The sequence below is a fragment of the Folsomia candida genome, unplaced genomic scaffold, assembly GCF_002217175.1.
Source record: "Folsomia candida strain VU population unplaced genomic scaffold, ASM221717v1 Fcan01_Sc001, whole genome shotgun sequence".
Classification (NCBI taxonomy): Eukaryota; Metazoa; Arthropoda; class Collembola; order Entomobryomorpha; family Isotomidae; genus Folsomia; species Folsomia candida.
The window spans coordinates 7279228-7299301 of NW_019091193.1; the positions used below are offsets into that span (position 1 = coordinate 7279228).

At 37.1% G+C, this 20074-nt stretch overlaps 5 protein-coding genes and 1 long non-coding RNA gene across 6 annotated transcripts; 4 read left to right on the top strand and 2 right to left on the bottom strand.

The window, feature by feature from the left end:
- The first annotated feature begins 111 nt into the window (after positions 1-111).
- On the top strand, positions 112-4577 carry LOC110853220. The gene is made up of 12 exons (XM_022101473.2): positions 112-338; positions 417-615; positions 676-873; positions 936-1057; positions 1123-1308; positions 1376-1529; positions 1599-2672; positions 2740-2951; positions 3027-3059; positions 3137-3178; positions 3249-3417; positions 3486-4577. Exons 1-12 carry the CDS (start codon positions 240-242, stop codon positions 3725-3727), a joined length of 2730 nt encoding a protein of 909 aa, XP_021957165.2. The 5' UTR covers positions 112-239; the 3' UTR covers positions 3728-4577.
- A 2161-nt stretch (positions 4578-6738) lies between these two features.
- LOC110863307 lies at positions 6739-7631 on the bottom strand. Its single transcript, XM_022112583.2, has 2 exons — positions 7234-7631; positions 6739-7152 (listed from the first exon to the last, which is right to left on the bottom strand). The coding sequence occupies exons 1-2, from the start codon at positions 7579-7581 to the stop codon at positions 6829-6831; spliced, it is 672 nt and encodes a 223-aa protein (XP_021968275.1). The 5' UTR covers positions 7582-7631; the 3' UTR covers positions 6739-6828.
- A 1018-nt stretch (positions 7632-8649) lies between these two features.
- Positions 8650-10703, top strand: LOC110863254. Its single transcript, XM_022112515.2, has 3 exons — positions 8650-9628; positions 9691-10041; positions 10130-10703. The coding sequence occupies exons 1-3, from the start codon at positions 9463-9465 to the stop codon at positions 10600-10602; spliced, it is 990 nt and encodes a 329-aa protein (XP_021968207.1). The 5' UTR covers positions 8650-9462; the 3' UTR covers positions 10603-10703.
- Positions 10704-10817: 114 nt separating this feature from the next.
- Positions 10818-13182, bottom strand: LOC110862314 (protein spinster). Its single transcript, XM_022111498.2, has 6 exons — positions 12612-13182; positions 12194-12545; positions 11908-12129; positions 11698-11835; positions 11356-11617; positions 10818-11284 (listed from the first exon to the last, which is right to left on the bottom strand). The coding sequence occupies exons 1-6, from the start codon at positions 12823-12825 to the stop codon at positions 10961-10963; spliced, it is 1512 nt and encodes a 503-aa protein (XP_021967190.1). The 5' UTR covers positions 12826-13182; the 3' UTR covers positions 10818-10960.
- Positions 13183-16252: 3070 nt separating this feature from the next.
- LOC110842001 lies at positions 16253-17628 on the top strand. Its single transcript, XM_022087705.2, has 3 exons — positions 16253-16997; positions 17068-17399; positions 17464-17628. The coding sequence occupies exons 1-3, from the start codon at positions 16922-16924 to the stop codon at positions 17554-17556; spliced, it is 501 nt and encodes a 166-aa protein (XP_021943397.1). The 5' UTR covers positions 16253-16921; the 3' UTR covers positions 17557-17628.
- Positions 17629-18125: 497 nt separating this feature from the next.
- Positions 18126-19694, top strand: LOC118433928. The gene is made up of 3 exons (XR_004833677.1): positions 18126-18939; positions 19025-19272; positions 19375-19694. It is a non-coding gene; the product is annotated as an uncharacterized LOC118433928 (long non-coding RNA).
- The last annotated feature ends 380 nt before the right edge of the window (positions 19695-20074 follow it).

The window sequence follows — 20074 nt, forward strand, 5'->3', positions numbered from 1 at the left end:
GTAGTCGTTCATTGTTTGACAAAAAAAATTCCTAGACACATATGTACATAGATTTCGGCATGATCTATGTAGACCAGCCAGTTTGGCATTTTACGTAGTAATCATTTCATTCAATATGTTGTATGCACATAGATATTTATAATGATCACAGTTGCTCTTTTCTAGCTGCAGAATCATGCATTCCGTAAATTCCCTAAAACAGACCAAATTAAAATAGAAATTAACAATATTTCATTAACATGAAAACAATAAGTTTCTTGATTATTTGGATTGCTTTAAGTTGGATTGAAATTACATCTACTCAAGATTGCCCACCTTTACCGAAAAGGCCAGATAACGTAAAAGCAAATATATTTTCCATACTTTAACTTTATTCGCATAATCATTACCTTTCATATTGATATAAATATCTGCAGATTGTTGTAACCTGTGTTTACCCAGCCTCAACCACACCTGCAAAGTGCACTGGAAACTTTGCTTCTGGAACCGTTGTGAAATATGACTGCGCAAAGTTTTTCACTTCTGCCGGTGGTGACGCGAGAAGAAGGGAGATTTCCTGCATCAACGGAAAATGGAGACGCCTTGGAGCATTTACAGAATTTAACTGCAATTATGGTGACCCGACAATTATGGTTATCATTCCGATTGAAAGTCCAACTTACAAAAATTTTTCAGGATGCGGACAACCAACGGTGGAATCTATAAGACAACCACTTATCGTGTTTGGTAAGACTGCCGAGAGAAATAGATGGCCATGGCACGCAGCAATTTTCCGGTTGCAGGAAGGAACTGAGAATGACTTTATTTATATTTGTGGTGGAACATTAATTTCGTCGCCTTTTCTTGGCCGACCCTCATCCATAATTACTGGAGGTATTGGCGTAATACTTTATCATGTGCTTATCATCAGTATTACCTCAAATACACATTTCTAGCTCACTGTCTCACTGACAAGGATGGTAACTTGCTTCCGAACAAGCAGTTTAAAGTGGTCCTTGGGGCAAAATCGAGCATTCTTGAGAAAAATGAGAAAGATTTCCATTCAATGGTTTTCACGGTATGATCTTGTTGCTGTGTTTATGTAATTGTTTCGAATCGTAAAGCAAGTAATTTTTCTTGCAGGTGAAAAACATAAGTTTGGCTCCCGAGTTTGATATTGCAACGCACGAGTCAGACTTGGCGTTAATGCATCTGAGCGAGCAGGTCGAGCTCAGTGATTACATTTTGCCCGTGTGTTTTCCATACGCAAATTCAAAAGAATTTCAGGACATTATACAACTAATTTTGTCAACCGGAAATACAGGAGAAGTACTTAAAACCAAAAAAATGTGCATATATTTTGTATAGTTCAGATTCACACATAGAATTTTTTTAGGTGGTTGGATTTGGAATAAATGAATTTGGAAAAGTATCCGAATCACTGAAGTACGCGGAGCTCCCCATCCTCAGCCCGAGACAATGCTATGACGCGTTGGACACTATTCCAACTTTTAATCAATTTTGTTCAGGATTTATAGAAAGCAATAACGGTATTCTAAATAACTCTCATGGCCAAACTTTGCTATTGTTCTGATTACATATGTAGGTTTCTATTTTAGGTGAAAAAAATGCACGCGTCTGCAGAGGCGATTCGGGAGGAGGATACATCATGAGAAACATTTATGCCCCCATAAAGCGATACTATATTTTGGGTGTGGTCAGTTTTGGCCGTTTAAATCCAAACGGAGCTCCTTGCCAAAGTGTTGCTGTGTTTACTCGCGTTCACAAATTTTTAGACTTTGTAGCCCGAACAATTGAAATGTTTGAATTAAGTTTGTCAGAAGAATCGGAAGTTGAAGTGGGGGATGACGTTCGTGATTTTGTGTCGATGAGTGTTTCACAAAAATTTGTAACTTCCACTATTCCTACGACGACTAGAACATCGCCCACGACAACGACGACCAAAAAACCTACAACAACGACTACCATCAAAAAACCTACGACGACAACGACCACCCAAAAATCTACGACGACAATGACCACCCAAAAACCTACGACGACAACAACCACCCAAAAATCTACGACAACGACGACCACCAAAAAACCCACCACAACGACGATCACTGCTCCAAAATCTACTACTGCGACGTTTTTCACAATAACAACGACACAAGTTCCAAGCACAAAGAAACCTCGCGTAACGTACCAAGAAACAGCAACATCTTCAATTCCTGCAATTCAAACCACTATAAAGCCAAATACCGGTGCCAGCTTCGGTTGCCCACCACTCAAACCAGTTGCCGGCACAGTTATCACATGTCACAGCTATAGATCGTCCAGATTTGGTACGGGGAAGCCAGTGGATTGCCTAAATCCTAATGCTTTAGTGCCACATAAAACCTTCGCCATTTTAAAATGCAAAAGACTATACAAACTTGGTGAAGGTGTTTTGAGAAACAGTGCAGAAATATTCTGCCAATCAAACTCCAAATGGAGCGAACTAAGTCCGAGTAATTTCCACTGTGTGGTGGACTGCGGAACGGAAGCGGGTCATATGCAGGACCTTATCAACGGGAAACATAGTTGTCCAGCGGCTGCAGGACTGTTTTATGAGAATCCTGTGGGATCGAGAAATTATAAATTATTTTGCCACGCAACAATGATTGGAAATAGTGCACGGGCTCTTGTCACCGGTACGGCATTGCTTATCGTAACTCATCCTGATGAGAATTATGAACATGTATTTTGCTTTCTAATTAGCTGCTCACTGTGCAACGAGGAGCTGGATGAAGGAGGAAATTCTCACCAGTGACAAAAGTGTTGTCGCCGTGGTTGGTAAATTCCACCGGATTTTTGAGCTGAATGATTTCAGAAAGGTGCAGTTGAGGCACGTTGTGGACTTTGATGTCCATCCATCGTATCGGAATACCACCACCTCAACGGGCGATATTGCTCTTTTGTGGTTAGATAAGGTGATCAAGATGCATGTAATATTTCAAGAAATCTGCATAAATTAAGGTACTAATGCGAGTTTATAATGTATACAGGAAGTTCAAATCACAGAACATACTCGACCGATGGTAAGTATTTTCAAATTCAATTCTAAATTTGGAAATATAATTTGTCCGCATGAAACATTCATGTTTTTGTCCATCAGTGTCTACCTAAAGCTAACGAGAAGGCAGGAGAGTATGGATCGGTATGACGTCTATTTTTGCGTATTATAAAAATATATATGTAATGTTAATTAACTACTGATTTTCATGCAGTTGATTTGGGGAAGCCCTTTGACCGGAGGGAGAAAAAGTTCCATCCCAAAAATTGGTTCTGCATCGTTGTCAATCGGCGTCAAAGTTTGTAAGCCAGAACAACCCATTCATAGACGGTGGTTTAGTATGGTACAGAGAAACAGACCGTATTGCGACGTTGAAAAACCAGGTAAATGGCTAATTATCTATAATGCAAGTTAAAATGCATAGTTTGAAAATATCGGTTAAATGCTGTAGGACTGTCGACGTGTGACATTGGCGGAGGTGGATGCGTGATCACGCGATCCGGAGATTTAGGGCGCTGGGTTATCGAAGGTGTAGTTAGCCCTGCAGCAGTGGGGTCTCAAGGCGAAGACTGTCATTCCGGGCGCACTTCAGTTTTTATTCGTTTCTCGTATTTTCGAAACTGGATTGACTCAATGTTACGAGTTAAAGATGTGGATAGTCACCACATCAGTAATCTTGTGTCGGATGTTTGATTAAATTAATGTTCGTACTTTCGTAGTGTAGTTCATTCCTCTTCTGATTAACTTATCTATTCTTAAAGCTGTATAGTCTTGAGACGGCAAAAATAATTTGTTAAATACTTAGAACATTATCCAGCCCAATAAGGAGACAAGTTGTACTCTATGACGATTAAGATTTCGGGGGTTCGTGGCCAGTAGCACCTTAAAAATGACATGCACTTCGAATAAATAAGTAAATCTGGAAAATAAGATGTACTTTTTTCACAGTTTTTTTGAAAATAGATTCAGAATGCATTGTTTCTAACCCTCGAAAGTATTTGTGTGCCCAGTCGAAATCGCTACATTTTCGGACCTTATTATCTGTAAAATACAGCAGAGAATACTTTATGTATTTACATATGTACATATATTTATTTCACATTATTAATTACAATTATTATGTTACGTAAAATTTTGTATACTTAGTAACATATTCTAATGATTTTCATTTACATATTTATTTAGAGAATTACACATTAAATGGTTAGAATGTGGATTACGATTTTTCTGTCTTTACTTAGCGTCATGCAAGCTCTAAATGTCCCTCTGATAATGGCCCTTTGAAATGAAAGGGAAGACAATCGCTTAATGGTGAACACGCCCGGTTCCCCGATAAAAAGTGGACGACATGATCTCCGAAATTTGTCCATGTAAAGTTTATCCATTGGTTTTCGGAAGTTCATATATTTCCAGGAATCGATTGTCGACTTGGCTGCTTGCTGACCTTTACCTCCAAATTCTAGAATCAAGCCCCACATAATTTGTGAACCAAAAGACCAGATGGCAAGTAGCATCTAATAAATGATAATTACCTACATATTAATTTATTATCTAAAAATTGCATATTATTTACACACACCTTTGTATCAGAGTCCAAACTGTCCCAGTGCTTTAATATGCTAAAATTTGCAAAAATGATAAACTGGCTGAAGAATCCATGAATGAGGACCATCGCCAAACCAGTTATCTCCATTAATTGTTTATGAATCAGTTCCACGCTTCGATATTGCGGAGGGACCGATCTTGCTGTTCTCAAAGTATGATAAGTAAGGTAATGTTTTCTTCCGTGACGAAATTCTTGCATTATAATGACAAACATCGGAACTAAAATAGAAGCAAAGAGATATGAAGATATGTAAAGAAGACGATGCAAGGAGATCGTGGGGTTTAAGTGCAATAGTGTATCAAACAAATGCATTACATAATTTATGGGCACATTATTTTGATTGTCTCACCGAAATATGCTAGCCCAAAAACGACAAAGATCATCCCCACGTACGAGACGACACAACAATTTCCGGCAAAGACACCAAGTTCGATTGCAAATATGGTCCAACCCTCCTCTAGTCCCCAATTCGGAGGAAACACGGTATGAACAAAGATTGGCATGTTTCGGAAATATGTCATGACTCGTAAAGTGGCTAGGATAATTAAACAATTGCTAACGAGGGCACATATTATGACACAGTCAATCATTACAGAAGCGAGTTGTTTCTTTGGGTTGTATTTAGGCATCCATTTTTCTGGAAAATATATGGAAAATATGCATGAATTACATAATTACATTACTGCATAATGAATGCTCGTGGCTCACTTTTGAATTTTTCTGCATGCAGTAACGTTTGCGATATTGCACGCGCAAGTAGGTCTTCCTTCATATTGAAGACTCCCAAGGTGAGCAAAATCATTAATGTCAATTGCGAAATTGCGAAACACATGCGGAAATTGCGATTTGAGGAATTACCATCCTCTAGGGAAGTAGATATAGTTTGAAAGCTGCAGAAAACAGTGGTGTTAATCCAGTAGATCAGCAATTTTCGGCTTTTTACTCTCGATTTTGAAGTTATGTAGCATTTTCTTTTAGTTGCATCAAATTGAAGACTAAATACTCCTAGGAAGCTCGAAATTCTGCATTGGATTTCAAAAAGTTTGTAAAATAGGGGTGTAAACATTTTGAAGCCAGACTGGCGAATCCTACCTTTAATTTAATACTGTACTGTGTTGGTTAATAATGCTTGTGCTGGATTACGCATCGAATGGCTAAATACATACATGCACGCGTAGTGCTGGTTAAAAACGAGGTCGGTAACGCTAGAGTTTTAAGCCACTGGTCGTTTGTGCATAACTGAGGATGAGGGGCATTTAATTCTCCGATGATTAATATCATCTTCAAAGTGCTTAGTAAATTTGTGTACCGTAACGTAAAAGAATTATTTTCGTAGGAGTTTCCTTACACTAAAGTTTGGAAAAATAACTTAAAAGTTGTAAAATACGAATTACTGTCCTTCCTACAGAGTTAATTATTGAAAAATATCGATAGTTATTCGAGAACTTGAAACATTTAATGTGCATCATTTTGGCTACAGGTATTCAATTAAATTAAATTGTACAATAATACCTAGCTAATTATTAACTCATAATAGTACAAAATGATACATAATACGCATATCTATGGTATTAAATTGACCACGTGGAGACCTCGTCATTTCTACCTAAATAACGGTCTTTCTTATAGTTTAACATTAAATGGAATGCACGAGGTAAAATTAATATGATCCAAATAGCTATGACTAGCAAAAGGTATGTACAACAATTACGCATATATATTTATCTTAAGATTAATTTGTTGACTTGTTGACAAGTTCACATTTCTAAAGATACAAAATGCAAATTATGAGAACAAATTGGTTTTATTGGGTACATATTTATTTACATACCCGTGAGCTGTGTATATACATGTATGTGGGTGAATGTGAACTGAGAATGTACTTATCGACGGTGTTAAATAGGTTTGCAGTAAATATACATACGCTGCAGCAAAAACATTGAGTATGTGTACATATATGTATAAATATGTAGATATGTAACTATAGTTACACCTCTAGGTGCATAGATACATCTCTATGGGAATGCCGTAGTCTTTACAATTAAAATATATAACATCACTATTATAAATAATTAGTTTAAATTGTTAAGCAAATGAATAATTTGCATGGAATGGTCACTATTTATTTACTATCAGTTCTAGTAAAGAAAGTATCGAATGGCCGAAGTAGGTCGCATGAAATTATAATTTATCCTCTCCCACGCCGGCCGCCACCACCTCGACCGCGACCAAATCCTTTGGGTGCAGACGCGGGCGTGGTTAATTGATAAAGAGTCCTCGAAGGTGGTGTGATAGGATTTGCCACTCCGATCGGATTACCGTTAATGCCACCTTGATAATTCGCCTGGTAATGGACCGCGTTACCGCTCACCGTAGCACCAGCGAAGTGCCGATTGGTGTCGGAAATTTTGGAAATTTGACCTGCATTATTTCTCTGTACATTAACAAGCGTGTGAGGCTGCTTAGTTTCGTGTAGATTTGTAACCGTGTGCCTGCCTTGGGGAGGAAGTACCTGCGTTAACAAAAGTCACAAATGGCTGTTTATGGAGTGGAGTTATAGTCAATCAATATTCAAGTTGGCAAAAGTAAATACCTGTCCATTAACAACCGCATTCTGCACGTCTTGTCTCGAACCGACGACAAAAGTGTGGATCTTCCTATTTGAGTAAGTTTGTGAGGGCTGAATGGGCCTGGGGTCGTGTCGATCAACGTACCCAAAGTAATTATCCATATTATTTCCCATCGTGCCAGGTTTGGACTTTAATAAATTGTTGTAAGTTTTCCAAGACATGACGTGGCCATTGTTGAATTGATCGCCGGTTGCCCGTTTGGTTAGAATGTGATCTGATCGTGAAGTTGAAAGTGGTACCCCTGAAGTAATCCCAACAATAACCAGAATGAAAATGGAGGTTAGGCAGAAACTTTTTAGTTTCGATGCCATGATGCGTACTTCAAGATAAGTATATGAACAACAGCTCGATCTATTTGATGATGGGGACGAGTGCAGGCGTCGTTTGTCTTTTATACTCGAAATTATGAATGGTCTACCAGCTATCCAGTATGCATGAAAACTTTCGCAGAAATAACAAATCCAATACATAGGGTGCGACGTTCGTTCATGTAAGCGTTGGTTGGATAAATTCTTCAGTTAATAGGGATACTTTTTTTTAGATTTTGAGATATGATTGGATTTATTTAGAAACTAAGTAACTCGGGTTTCTAAATTACCGATGTCATTTTTACTTCATTTTCGTTTATGAATGTGTACCTGGTAGACTACAATTTGTAGTGAAAGTCACCAAATATCGGGACAAAAATCTCGGAATTAAGTCGAAAGTCAAAACGGTTTACGCACGTAACACCCTCTGTATGTATGCATTCTTAATTGGAGCGAATTAACTTCAATGAATGATATCTTTTAGCGTGAACGTCCATCAATAAAATTTTCTTTGGATTTTACTCAGTAGCCGTGGTTGATTTTACATATGTATGTATATATATTTATATATTTATGCATGTGTGTACATGTATGTATGTATGAATATTTCTTGACAAGATCGTTATAAATTAGATAACATACTTAACATGCATATGTAATTTTACATACTTACGTATACATGTAAATTTATAAAATTCTACTTAATTCGCATAAGAGTCTACCTCGTAGCCCTCGACAAGTGAGGAGAATTGCAAAACCTTTACTTTGTGATTTACAAACTAAAGTGTCTTATTGTGGAAAATTTTAAAATCCAGGGAACTAATTTAATTGCTCCCAAGGTATTTGTCTGGTGATAAGTATATCAGAAATGCATTGACCGATTTTGGCAAATTTTTGCCATCAACCAATGATGGATGATGAGTTTGATCTCAAAATTTTTGGGCCGATGAGCTCCGGCTTACTGGGCCAAGTTTAGCTACAATTGGGCATATTAGTTACTAAACTATAATGCAACTAAATAAAGAAGTCGAATGTATTTTTAAAAAATCCAAAGAACACATATGAAATCCAAAATGGTTTTGAATGCTAATTTATTTATTATAATATTATTTATTATAATATTATTATTATTATTATTATTATTTATTATAATATTATTTATTATTATAATACTTTTCAGGTCAACTCTGATTTATGAATTTTGCTTCAACTTGGGAAGTAATAGCGAATCTTAAAATTTTTAAAGTTTTAAATCAGATATCAACACAAGGACAACCTGTATGATTTTGCCTCTTCTTTATGCACATCTTATAATTTTCCTTCCAGTTTTATCACATTAATCATTAATCGCACACTTTTAGCTCTACATCAATAAAGGTCAAAGTTTAGTAAGACTAGTACCGAGAACGAATTTAAGAGCAGCTGTATATAACAGTCGTTCATAAGAATAATTTATTTATCCATTCTATTCCCAGCATTCATAGCAATCTCAACTGGAAATACATAGATAGTTTATTATAATTTCCACAACTTAAATATAAAATAATTATAAAAATGTACAATTTGTTTCGTGTTAATACTTGTGGGCCCCAATTTCATGAGTTTGTTGCAATACTGTTAATCATACTGCTTCAATCTGCCGTAACCCGTTGTAGAGCAGATTAGAATATTATCAATATTGCAATTCGCGAAGACACAAGTTCATACTATTCTTCGTCAGCAGGAGTCGATTATGATATTTCAAAATGCAATCCTACCATTTCGAACGGAATTGGAGGATTCGTAAACCGGATAGAAACGAACAAAAAATGTTTCAACATTTATCCTGGACAAAATTGCACAGGTTGGTTTATTAGATTCACCGTGAACGAGATTACGGGCACGATGTACTCACCAAAAACATACCGTTGGGTGGGGGACGACTTGACGGAGGAAGATTTACGAATTGGATCAGTTGGACCTTGTTTTGATAAGTGCGACTCTAGAAACTGGCAAGGTGATAGCAAGCAACCAGTCGCTGTGACATTGTATGAAAGGACTGAATTCAAGGGTATGAGGGCTACAATTTTTTTCTAACTAGGTAAGTTTTGAAATGAATATTATTCATTCTAGGTAACAAAACTGACCTAGTTCTGGACGGGGATGGCTGTGTCCTGATTCCACGATCACTGCCACATTTTAGATCCATGAAAATAAGTGGAGATGAAAATTCTTGTATCGAACTTCATAGTGCGTCAAGTTGTGGTGGAGAATTCACCCAATTTCGACCTGGATATCTTCAACTGCACGATCTATTTGATTGTGGGTTGGGTGGAGAACACAAGTATGCTGCGTATAGTGCGAAAGCAATATCTCGATGTGGGGGGTTCTGCAATAAATCAGTGCCTGATCTCAACCATGATACTGGATCGGATTATCTGGGAAAAAATACCGTCACATTTTTCGATCATCAGGGACACTATGGTATTAAAATTAATATCCAATTAGAAAATGGAATGTTTTGTCACGCTTTTTTCGTCAGATTTTAAGCACAGATTTTTCTAACGGTTAGGTCACGCTACGAATGTGAATCTCACCAGCGGCTGTGTCACCCTTGACAGTAATAACCGATATTTATCCATTAGAACTTATGGTCAATGCGTTATTCTATACGGGGTGGCTGGCTGCGTAGAAACGCAGGGATATTATACGTTGCAAACCGCCAGAAAACCGTTGGAGTACTATGTCGAGAAACTTCTCACTCTTACGATCCCATTTCTTCCGAAATCTATCCAATTATGCGATGATGAAATGCCCTGGGATGCAGAATCTGATGATAAGACAAATCAGGATTCAGGACTAAAAGATGGGTATCAACAATCCACTCCTAAAATCTGGGTGATTGTAATGCTTTGTTTTGTGGGAATGTTTGTCCTTGCCTTTACAGCATTGGGAGGAGCTTACATTTCCAAATACTACGAAAATATTAGTTACAAACATAATGTGCAGAGATTTAATATTTTGTACAAACCGGAGTCGACCTAACGACATTATCTTGTGTCATAAAAGATAGTATTTTCAGTTCTGACAGATATAAGACATACATAAATTGAAATAAAAACGACAGTATGAACGTGAATTATGAGGGAATGAAATGTCCTAAAACATGGATCATTTACAATGCTAACTAGAAATTTGCTCACTTTAATAAATAATCGTAGTTAGTTATGCAATCAAATTGGCAATACGCACATAGATAATTATTGGGCACACCTGCTTTGCATTTAGTGACAAAATTGTTCAGTCTCTATTTCATTGTAAATTTTTTGTTTAAAAAAGTCCAAAATAGCATATGTGGCATATCTCTAAATGAGCGTAATAAATAAATAAGTAGATTGTCTCGTCACGACTTGGTAATTTCATTGCCTCCCTTTTTCCCCGTGACTGTCGTCCCCTTTCCCTGTGTCATGGCACAGTCGCATGCCGTCTTGTCCCGGACGACAAAGATTGCCGTCAGGAGGAAAAACACGCCACCCAGCAGCTCCACCCCGTAGACGAAATACAGGGCTCGACTCAGTCCCTCGTACTCCCCAGCGGCTCCCTCCCCCGTGGTAAAGATGTCGGATAGGAGGCCCACCAAATAGGGCGAGATGGCTGCTCCAAGTGCGAATGAGATCAAAATTTGGAGGCCTTGCGCCGCCGCGCGTCTTGTCGGGATGACGGTATACTAAATTATTTAATATTTGTTCTCAATTTGCAACCGATTGATGGATTTACACGTGTGTTTGCACTTCTTACCAATAAAATGTCCGCAACAATGCACCAGCTAAGGTTGAGCGTCATCATGCCAATAAAGATGAAAATTAGGGTGACCCATGTATGACTCGTGGCAAGCGTAGCTGCCCCCCACAACGTTGGAGCGGATATGAATAGACCAACTGCACAGATTAGCGGATCCGTGCGGAGAGAGATTCGCCTCAACCATTGTGATGAGAGACTGCCGACGGGAACGCCAATAATTCCCGAGAGCATCATGGCGATTCCGAATTGGAAAGAAACTCTGTCATGAAAATTGCAAAAATTCTGTAGTAATTTGCTAAATAGTCATAAATTATGTACACAATGTAGAATGTGACTAACTGTGCCATATGAATGAGACCATCGCTTCCCTCCTGAAGTGCAAACCCGGACGCTAGAAAGATTGGACCCCACCACGCCAGAGCTCCAGAGACGAAAGCCACACTCGTGTAGCCCATGGTTGACAGCATGAAGCTTCGGCTGGGTTATTAACAAATAAATATTGTCAATCTGGGTATAAATTCACGAATCATGAATATGCTAATTTCTTACTTTCTTAGCAGATACCAAATATCTGACGCGTACGATGATGAGCTGACCAAGACCACACCCGCGTCGGAACCACCCCCCTCGCAAGCACCTCTGGGCGGATCAATCACCACAAATATGATGAGTAGAAGGGCAATCCCACCCAAAATTGGGGTCACGCGGAGACTCCAGCTCCAATCGTTGCCAACAGTAGCTGCCCCTGCCCCCACAATGTAGCCGAGACCACTAGAAAATATGATTAGTTTCATGCACGTATTCTGTCACTAGATCGTTGCACTGACTCAAATACCTTCCTATCGGGAGGAGAAAGTAAAACACGGCCAGCATCCTCGACCTCTGCTTCTCCGCGACCATATCACTAATCACGGTTGGCGCAATGGTGGAAAAAGCCGCCTGCCCAACCCCAACCAACCCCCTCGTAACTAGAAATGCAGGGAAGGAATTTCCAACCACGGATCCGAGCAGAGTTGCCGCCGCCCAAACGCCCACACCCACACCCATCCCCCATCGACGAGAGTGCCGATCCCCCCAGTAGCCAAAGGGGACCGCGGCGGCCATATACGCCAACGTGTAAACCGTCTGCACAAGGCCGGCAGCTTCGTTGTTCAAGTCAAAGTAGTTTTGCAATTGGTCAAGAACTCCTGCAATATATGAAGATTAAATTAAACCATGTTTTTCTACATTGCATGGTAACCATGACAACCAACCTGACAAGGTAAATCTGTCCATATAGTTGAGCAAGTTGATGAAACAGAGCGTGGCCAATGTCCCCTTTTCCATCGGGGAAAGAAACACTTTTCTTTTCTGACTCTGGACCACATGATGTCCATTTGTGTCCCCATTTTTAACACTTGTGGACAACAGCCCTTCATCGACGCCACCTTTCTCCGCTTGCATCGCACGAGTAAAAAGTCGAAGCATTCACGGTTTAATCAAATCAGATCTAATAAGTCAATCACAAAATTGGAAGCACGTGAATTTACTAAAGAATGAGAAGAGTTTTTAGGCTGAGAAATGTCAATGTGCCGATGAGTGTGTCTCACTCAGTTGTCAACCAACTTTTACTCACGGCCAGCAAAAAATGTTGATACTGGCTGAATATCTATCCGTATTAAAAGAGCGACATATCCAGCACTTTGAGAAAACAAGTTTAAAGGAACCTTTAACGCAATGATGCTTAACTGGTGAGGCAGAATCACACAATATTAAAATGGAGAGTGGGCGAGTAAAAACGAGAAGAATGATATTGTGCCAGTCTTGTTGAGTTGGCTTCTTATTTGTTCTGTGACTAATAAAAAGTCTGTACTCACAGTGCTATTAGTTATATGTAAGCAGAGTCAATCTGTATAATATTACGTTAAGCTGTGCAACGCATAGTTGTTTAGTTAGCGAGATAAGAAAAAGTTAGTGGAAGAGCAGTCTGTGAACCATTTACGGACCATCCCACAGTACTCACTCGCCCATAAATAACCCTTTTCCCGTCGTAATAACCGAACCAAACTGCATAGCAAAATGTAGCTCTTTGCATTTAGGTAGCAGTGTTTGATTGTGAATTTGTGTTCATAAGCATACACCAGCGATGTTGAGTGGTTTGGTTTTCGGATTGCATTTCTGTACTTGGTTGAGTTCACACCACTCTTTTATGTAGTTAACATGAACGCATTAGTAGAATCAAATCCACTTCAGGAAGGACAATAACCCGAACGGAATGAAAGACTAGAACATGCATATAGATATTTGTGATGAGCTTAACAACTTTATCGATAAGTAAGTCTACTAAGGATAAGCCTCATTTGAGTCTTATTTAACAGCATTTAATGATATTCCTCCCTTTAGTTTTACTATTAGATGAACTCATTAAAGATAAGGAATTTACAGTTCTCAACTTTCGTTAACTCAATATATGTTAATGCGTCATTATGAAAACAAGTCAGGCATAGGAAACGACGAATTTGATTAATTTATTTTTCATTAAACATCTCACGTTTCATTTATGTTATTTAGTCTTCAAATTCTTATCGATTTCTTGCCCTAAATAGCTGTAGATCATCGTCTCAAAAATTTTCTGCATGGATCATGAAAATTCCGAAGCCCCAATGGATCTATTAATGTCTGTCAAATAGCTTATCGCTTCTCCAGGTCGTCCGCGTATGTATATGCACATCATATTCAAAATTTTATTGAGTTGCCAATCCACGTACGTATGCAGTGGTACCAATCTACATATATATTTACTTATTTATGTCATACATACGTACACACATGCATTTAATTGTTTTCCTGACCACGTACATATCTAACTAGCGATTTGTTTCTTCGCTGCTTCTTAAATAAAGGAAAATTGACATCGATATCGTGACATGAGTCATGGCATTCAAAAATTTAGTGTGATAAGGTTGGCACAATTTTTCATAGATACTTATGCGTGTAAATGAAAATTACACTACAAAACATTATAGCTACGTTTGATTGAGAACGGCGTTAATCTACAGCATAAAAAAATGTACGACGCCATGAAAACTGAGACCTGAAAGGATGCAGTTTTATTGCTATTTATAATTTTTAATCAAGTCTGCTGGAAATTAGTATGCAAAATAAACTTTATTTATTTCTACAAAGTGTCTCTAATTTCGCTTTTTCTAATCTCAAACAAACCGTATTGATGCTACAAATATAAGTCTTAAATACTTATGGCTGGAATTATTCTGAAAGTATATTTTCTACCAATTTCAATTAAATATATTACTTGAATGGAATTTGGTTTCATTGCATGGGCATTAGTTAGTATACACAAGACACTCGTATCTCACATTCCTGCATATGTACGTCTTAACTACTCTTCTTTCATACTTATTTCTTGTATATCATGCTTTTATGAATGTCTGTAAGAACTTCATTGTTTTTTACGCGTTTTCATAACAAGATGAATCTTCAGTCTGCCATTGTGCTGGAAAATGAGATGTGCATACATAAATGTGTATGAATTATGAATTTCAATACCCACCCGGTAGCTTTGTTATAGGAAATTATTATTGGTTCTTGGGCAAGATTCATGTACGCATGTATTTAAGTATTTCCGTGGAGCGTATTTTATTAAGGAAGTAATTACATACAATATGCATTTATATGCACATGCTAGTTACATACATCATCACGAGAACAACGCATATTAAAGAAAGAATTATCTGATACATCCAACATCGTATTGCCAGATTTAGGGATGCTAAGTATCTACATACCTTTAAAAATTAAATTAACATGAAAATTTCTCACGTTTTTTAAATTACAACTTTATCATTAATTTTTAATTAGCATGGTTGCAGCCATACCAAATACCAACAGGTGTTTTTCATTCTTGACAAGCTGCCATGAAGGTTTATTAACAATTTAATCAATCAGAAAGATAATCAAAATGGTTATCGGATTTATTTATGAATTGCCGTTAAAAATAATAAATATTCAGAAGTTCTGTATTTGTTTTAAAAACATGGTTAATAAATTAATTTTACTAGCGGTGGGTAGTAATTAACTAATTTTCTTCTTAAAAATTAATTAACCTTTTTCTTTCTGTTGAACAAGAAATTGATAAACTTTGACTCGTGATGAATTTCATCCTTAACAAGATTGCCGTCACGACAAACTCCTTCCTGAATATCACCCATGGATCTACTGCAAGTTGGATTTGCTGAAGGGGTTTGACAAAATGTATTGGATTGTATTGGATGAGCTGCTTCCTGTAATTAATTTAAATTTTACAGATATTGAATTTAAAAAATTGCGAGTTGGACTTACTGTCAGCATTCTAATTTTCTTTTCATCCAAGTAATGATAAGAACTCCGACGATTTGCCCACATGTCCATTGCAGCCGGACACATTATGAATTTAGTGAATTTTTGGTAATTAAGATTTTAAAACGGGATGATAATTTAATTTCGAATTGACGTAATATTAAAGATGGGGTAGAGTCTAGCCAAATGTTCTGGACAAACTAATTTCCAAGGCGAATATGGCGTTTCTTATATACAGCAGACCGGGACGAAGTACTGGCGCCATGAGAATTATCTGGAGTTCTGGAAATGATATGGTTGTTTATGAAGTTGAAATTGGTTAAAGTTGTTGACGACGCCAGGGAGAATGATTTGTTTTAATTACTGTTTTGAGGTTTTCTGCAGCATGAATGTGCGAATAATTGATAAAGGCAAGCATACATATGTACATATTTATGGCACATGCACATATGTATTTATGCATGTATACGAACATATGGCATAACGAGAAAAATACTCCCCCTGACCTTTTGAACTTTTACAGATTGCAGTTTTACTAAAAACTTAAACTTTGCACTTATAACTAATAATCAATAAATTCAGTAAATAGGGAAACGTATTGATCAAGCGTTGAAGTAATTAACAAGACAGTTAAAGTAACCCAATCCATTTTTTCATGAATAAATTTTCGAGTTTTCACTGGAATTATCTGGTCCTCTGAAGGCGTGTTGCACGTATTTACGTATCTGAAGTTGATTTTCTACAAGTCACAGATTTTATGATACTATGGTTATCTTACAAATGATGGTGTTACTTATTATTGCGGTCCAATTAAAACCTACTTGCTTATTTTATGACAAACAATTTATTATTTTGCCGGATGGTATATAGATAAATATTTGTACGAGAGACAGCGAATCTTCGTCGCAATAATTATTAGAAATTCGCCACAAAAACTAATAACTGCATTACCAGCAATCAGTCCAGGTTTTCATTTCCATTGTTTCTGCAGCACACAGAAGATCCATCAATAATGCATGCTCAGAAATAAAAATGGAAATAGCTACTCCAAATAATAGATCGTTTCATGCAAGTCTTACTAATTTATTCTGCCTAACAGTAAATAGATAGTATTTGCATATCCTTATCGAGGACACTTTCTTGTTTTTCGTCAAACTAAAATAAAAACAAAAAAACTGGACTTTACTACACAACATAGTAAACTGAACCATTTATATTTAGCTGAGCAATGGATTTCTTAGGTTTAATAATTTTTGTACTTTCATTCACCAGTGGCTACAGTTTAAGTGTGAGAAGCATAGTTTGTAAGCACACAATTTTGTTTTTAATCCATTTGATAAAACAAGACATAAATGTGGATGGTTAATATTGCAGGTAACAACAACGCATCAATCCACCGCGTTCACATTGACGGATGCGACCAGGAGCCGTGCGCGATCAAAAAGGGGGATAAGCTGCCTATCGAAGTGGACTTCAAGTTTTCTTATCCCGAAGTTGCGAGGGAAGTTGCGTTCCAGGTTTTCGCCCCATATTGGAAAGTTGCAGGAGTGGGAAGCATGCATGGCTCGGATCTGGCGTGGGATCGATCATGTAAAAACCTTGGACTGTTGGGCTGTCCGAATTTAGCTTCTGGAAAATTGCATACGTTAAGGACTAACTTATATGCAGACCCGAATATGGAACCTGTAATGTATCTTAAGAAAACGGTGAGTTGGAGCTATTTTGGTATTCAGTTAAATTAGATAACTTCATCCAAAAAATTGATTTCAGGGCGTAGTGACAACAAGGTGGTGGCTGTCTCCTCAATATTTGTTTGATACTTCAGAGTGCAGGTTTCATATTAAAATGAACATTACCATGTAAATAACAGAGTCAAAAATAATTACGACAAAAAATGGAAATTACGTTCAATAAAATTCATTGTTATTTAAAAGAGTTTTAATTTTTTTATACAATTCTATCAATAGTATCATTGCATACGCGTTGAAAGGGTACCATGAACGCCAAAGTTTATAAACAGGAATGTTTGAAAGGGATACTGCACTGGGTACGATAATTTCATAATCTGAATGGAATTTATTTTGGATCATTGGACTATTTTTTTACATATAGATTTAACAAAACAACTCGAACAAAAAAAATAAATTTGTGTGCAATCAATATTACCAATAGTAATGTGCATATTCATATAGAGATTATGTGCATACAATACGTATGTATCTATGTATTTCTCTGCGGGGAAATAAATAGAAGTCGGGAAGAGGTAAAAGTGCAGACAATCATTTTAATTTGTACATACTAAACTACTGTTATTATTTTTATAACGTTAATTCGTTTATACGGATGAGTTACAAGTCGTCTCCAATTTGCTCAGTTTTATTTAAGTCGTTAAATAAGCGTTAATTTCCAGTAGTTCCAGTAAATTAAACATAGTTACTGTTTTAAATAACCTGAAAAAATTGGGAAATATTTTAAAGTATTGGAAACCTTTTTTGTACTGCAAATTTCAGAAATGTATACACAACTATTCTATAAGTTACTATTTATTGCGGGCAAATTGTGTTCCCCAGTTTCGCCATTCGGTATGGAGTTTAACTACCAACACACAGATTTATTACAACCCGAGACTTGCAACTACGCCAATTGTTGTCCTTGTTGTCACTAACTTTTGTCTTCTTCTCTTCATTTCGCATATGGGAATTGCATCAGTCTTTTCATGGAGGTCGTCCTGATAAAGTCTTCTACACTTGTGTTGCATGGTGGTCTGTCGCGATGATTAGCTTTCCCATAATGTGCTTGCTGTCAGTTAAACGGGAAAATTTCAAAGTCGCCTTGAATCGGGTGTTGAGATATTGCGTGCAATTTCAAGGTATTTTAACGAAATATTGAGTACATAGTTTCCATTGTGTAATGGCTTTAACGTCTTCAGGGAAGTGGATGTTTTCTTATGTTCCGGAGGAATCTGTGATTTCTCGCAGTTTGGATGTCGTTGTCACAGGATCAATCCTGATCATTTTCCCAGCGCCGTGGACTAGTGTCGCTTTTTTCATATTTTTCCCAAAAACTCCAATATTTCCTCATACCTTTACATACCAGCATTGCTGGACGGACACTGGGTGGAGGAAGCATATTTCGGACTAATCTACAAGTTGGTCTTGCTGCTTGACATAATTCTCACTCTGCAGCTTGCATCCTTAGTCTGGTTCCTTATACTTTGCAAGATAGTAGTATTCTGTGTGTATGCTGGTAAGTTTAGTACTAAAGATTTTCTGTAATTTATGTATAACCATGTTTTCTCAAGTAATATGTTGTCGGTTTTTAAACGCTGTAGTTCCTGTGTACATTATAATTACACCGGAGCTTGGATACACTGCAGCAAAAAGGAAAAAACCATCTAACACGTTGGTAAAATTTTCAGACATTTTTCATGAGTATAATTGCATACAACTGATCCACAAGGAAATTATGGGAATTGTTGGATACATTCTTTTCTACGTGCTCGGAGCGTTTGCCCAATTTGTGCTCTACTGTAATTTTGTAATTATTCGGCAATGGGTTCATCTTGATTATTATACAAAGGTATAATACACACGACACACTATAAACAGTTTATTGATGTGTGCAGTATTTTGTATGTATCCAAGTTACTAGTAATCATTATCGCTGTTCTTCTTATTCCAGACCCTCCTAGCAATTTGGTCTATAGCTGCGCAAGTAATCTGGGCAGTAGTTTTGGAACTATCGGGACGAATTGACGTGAAATTGAGAAAAGTACCAAAATCATGGAAGCGTGAAGGGTAACTCTACCTTTGAGAGGAAATTGATTTTAAAAATCTGCAGAGCGTGTCCCCCAATGCACATTGGTATTGAAGGGATTTTCTCCGTAAAACGAAATACGATACTTAAGTTTTTTAGGGGCATTGTAAAAGGGACTTTTAGAGCATTGCTAACTATTGGAAAGAAATGTAACTAATATGTTGAATAAAAATTAATGAAAGAATGATGATTTTGCGTGTATAAATTAAATATAGGGTCAAATTTATAATGCAAACCAAAATGTATTTTCTTCCAACCAAAAGGAAGGAATAATTTTCGCAACATTAAAATTTGCAACCAATCGATTTTTTTGTAAATGTAAAGCAATACAAACAAATAATTAAACATACAAAAAACATAATCCCGTGAATTAAAGTATCGAAGCACCCAAAATGTTTCGATAACATTTAAATCTAAATATTAAGTTCAAAGCGACATTTAAGATTAGCAGGGGTGAGCAAGAGACTTTATCAAGATACAAGAACCTAAAAGATACGAGATACAATATCTTTATCTTGTATCTTGGTCGCCTCATCAAAGAAGTATCTTGTATTTATCTTGCATT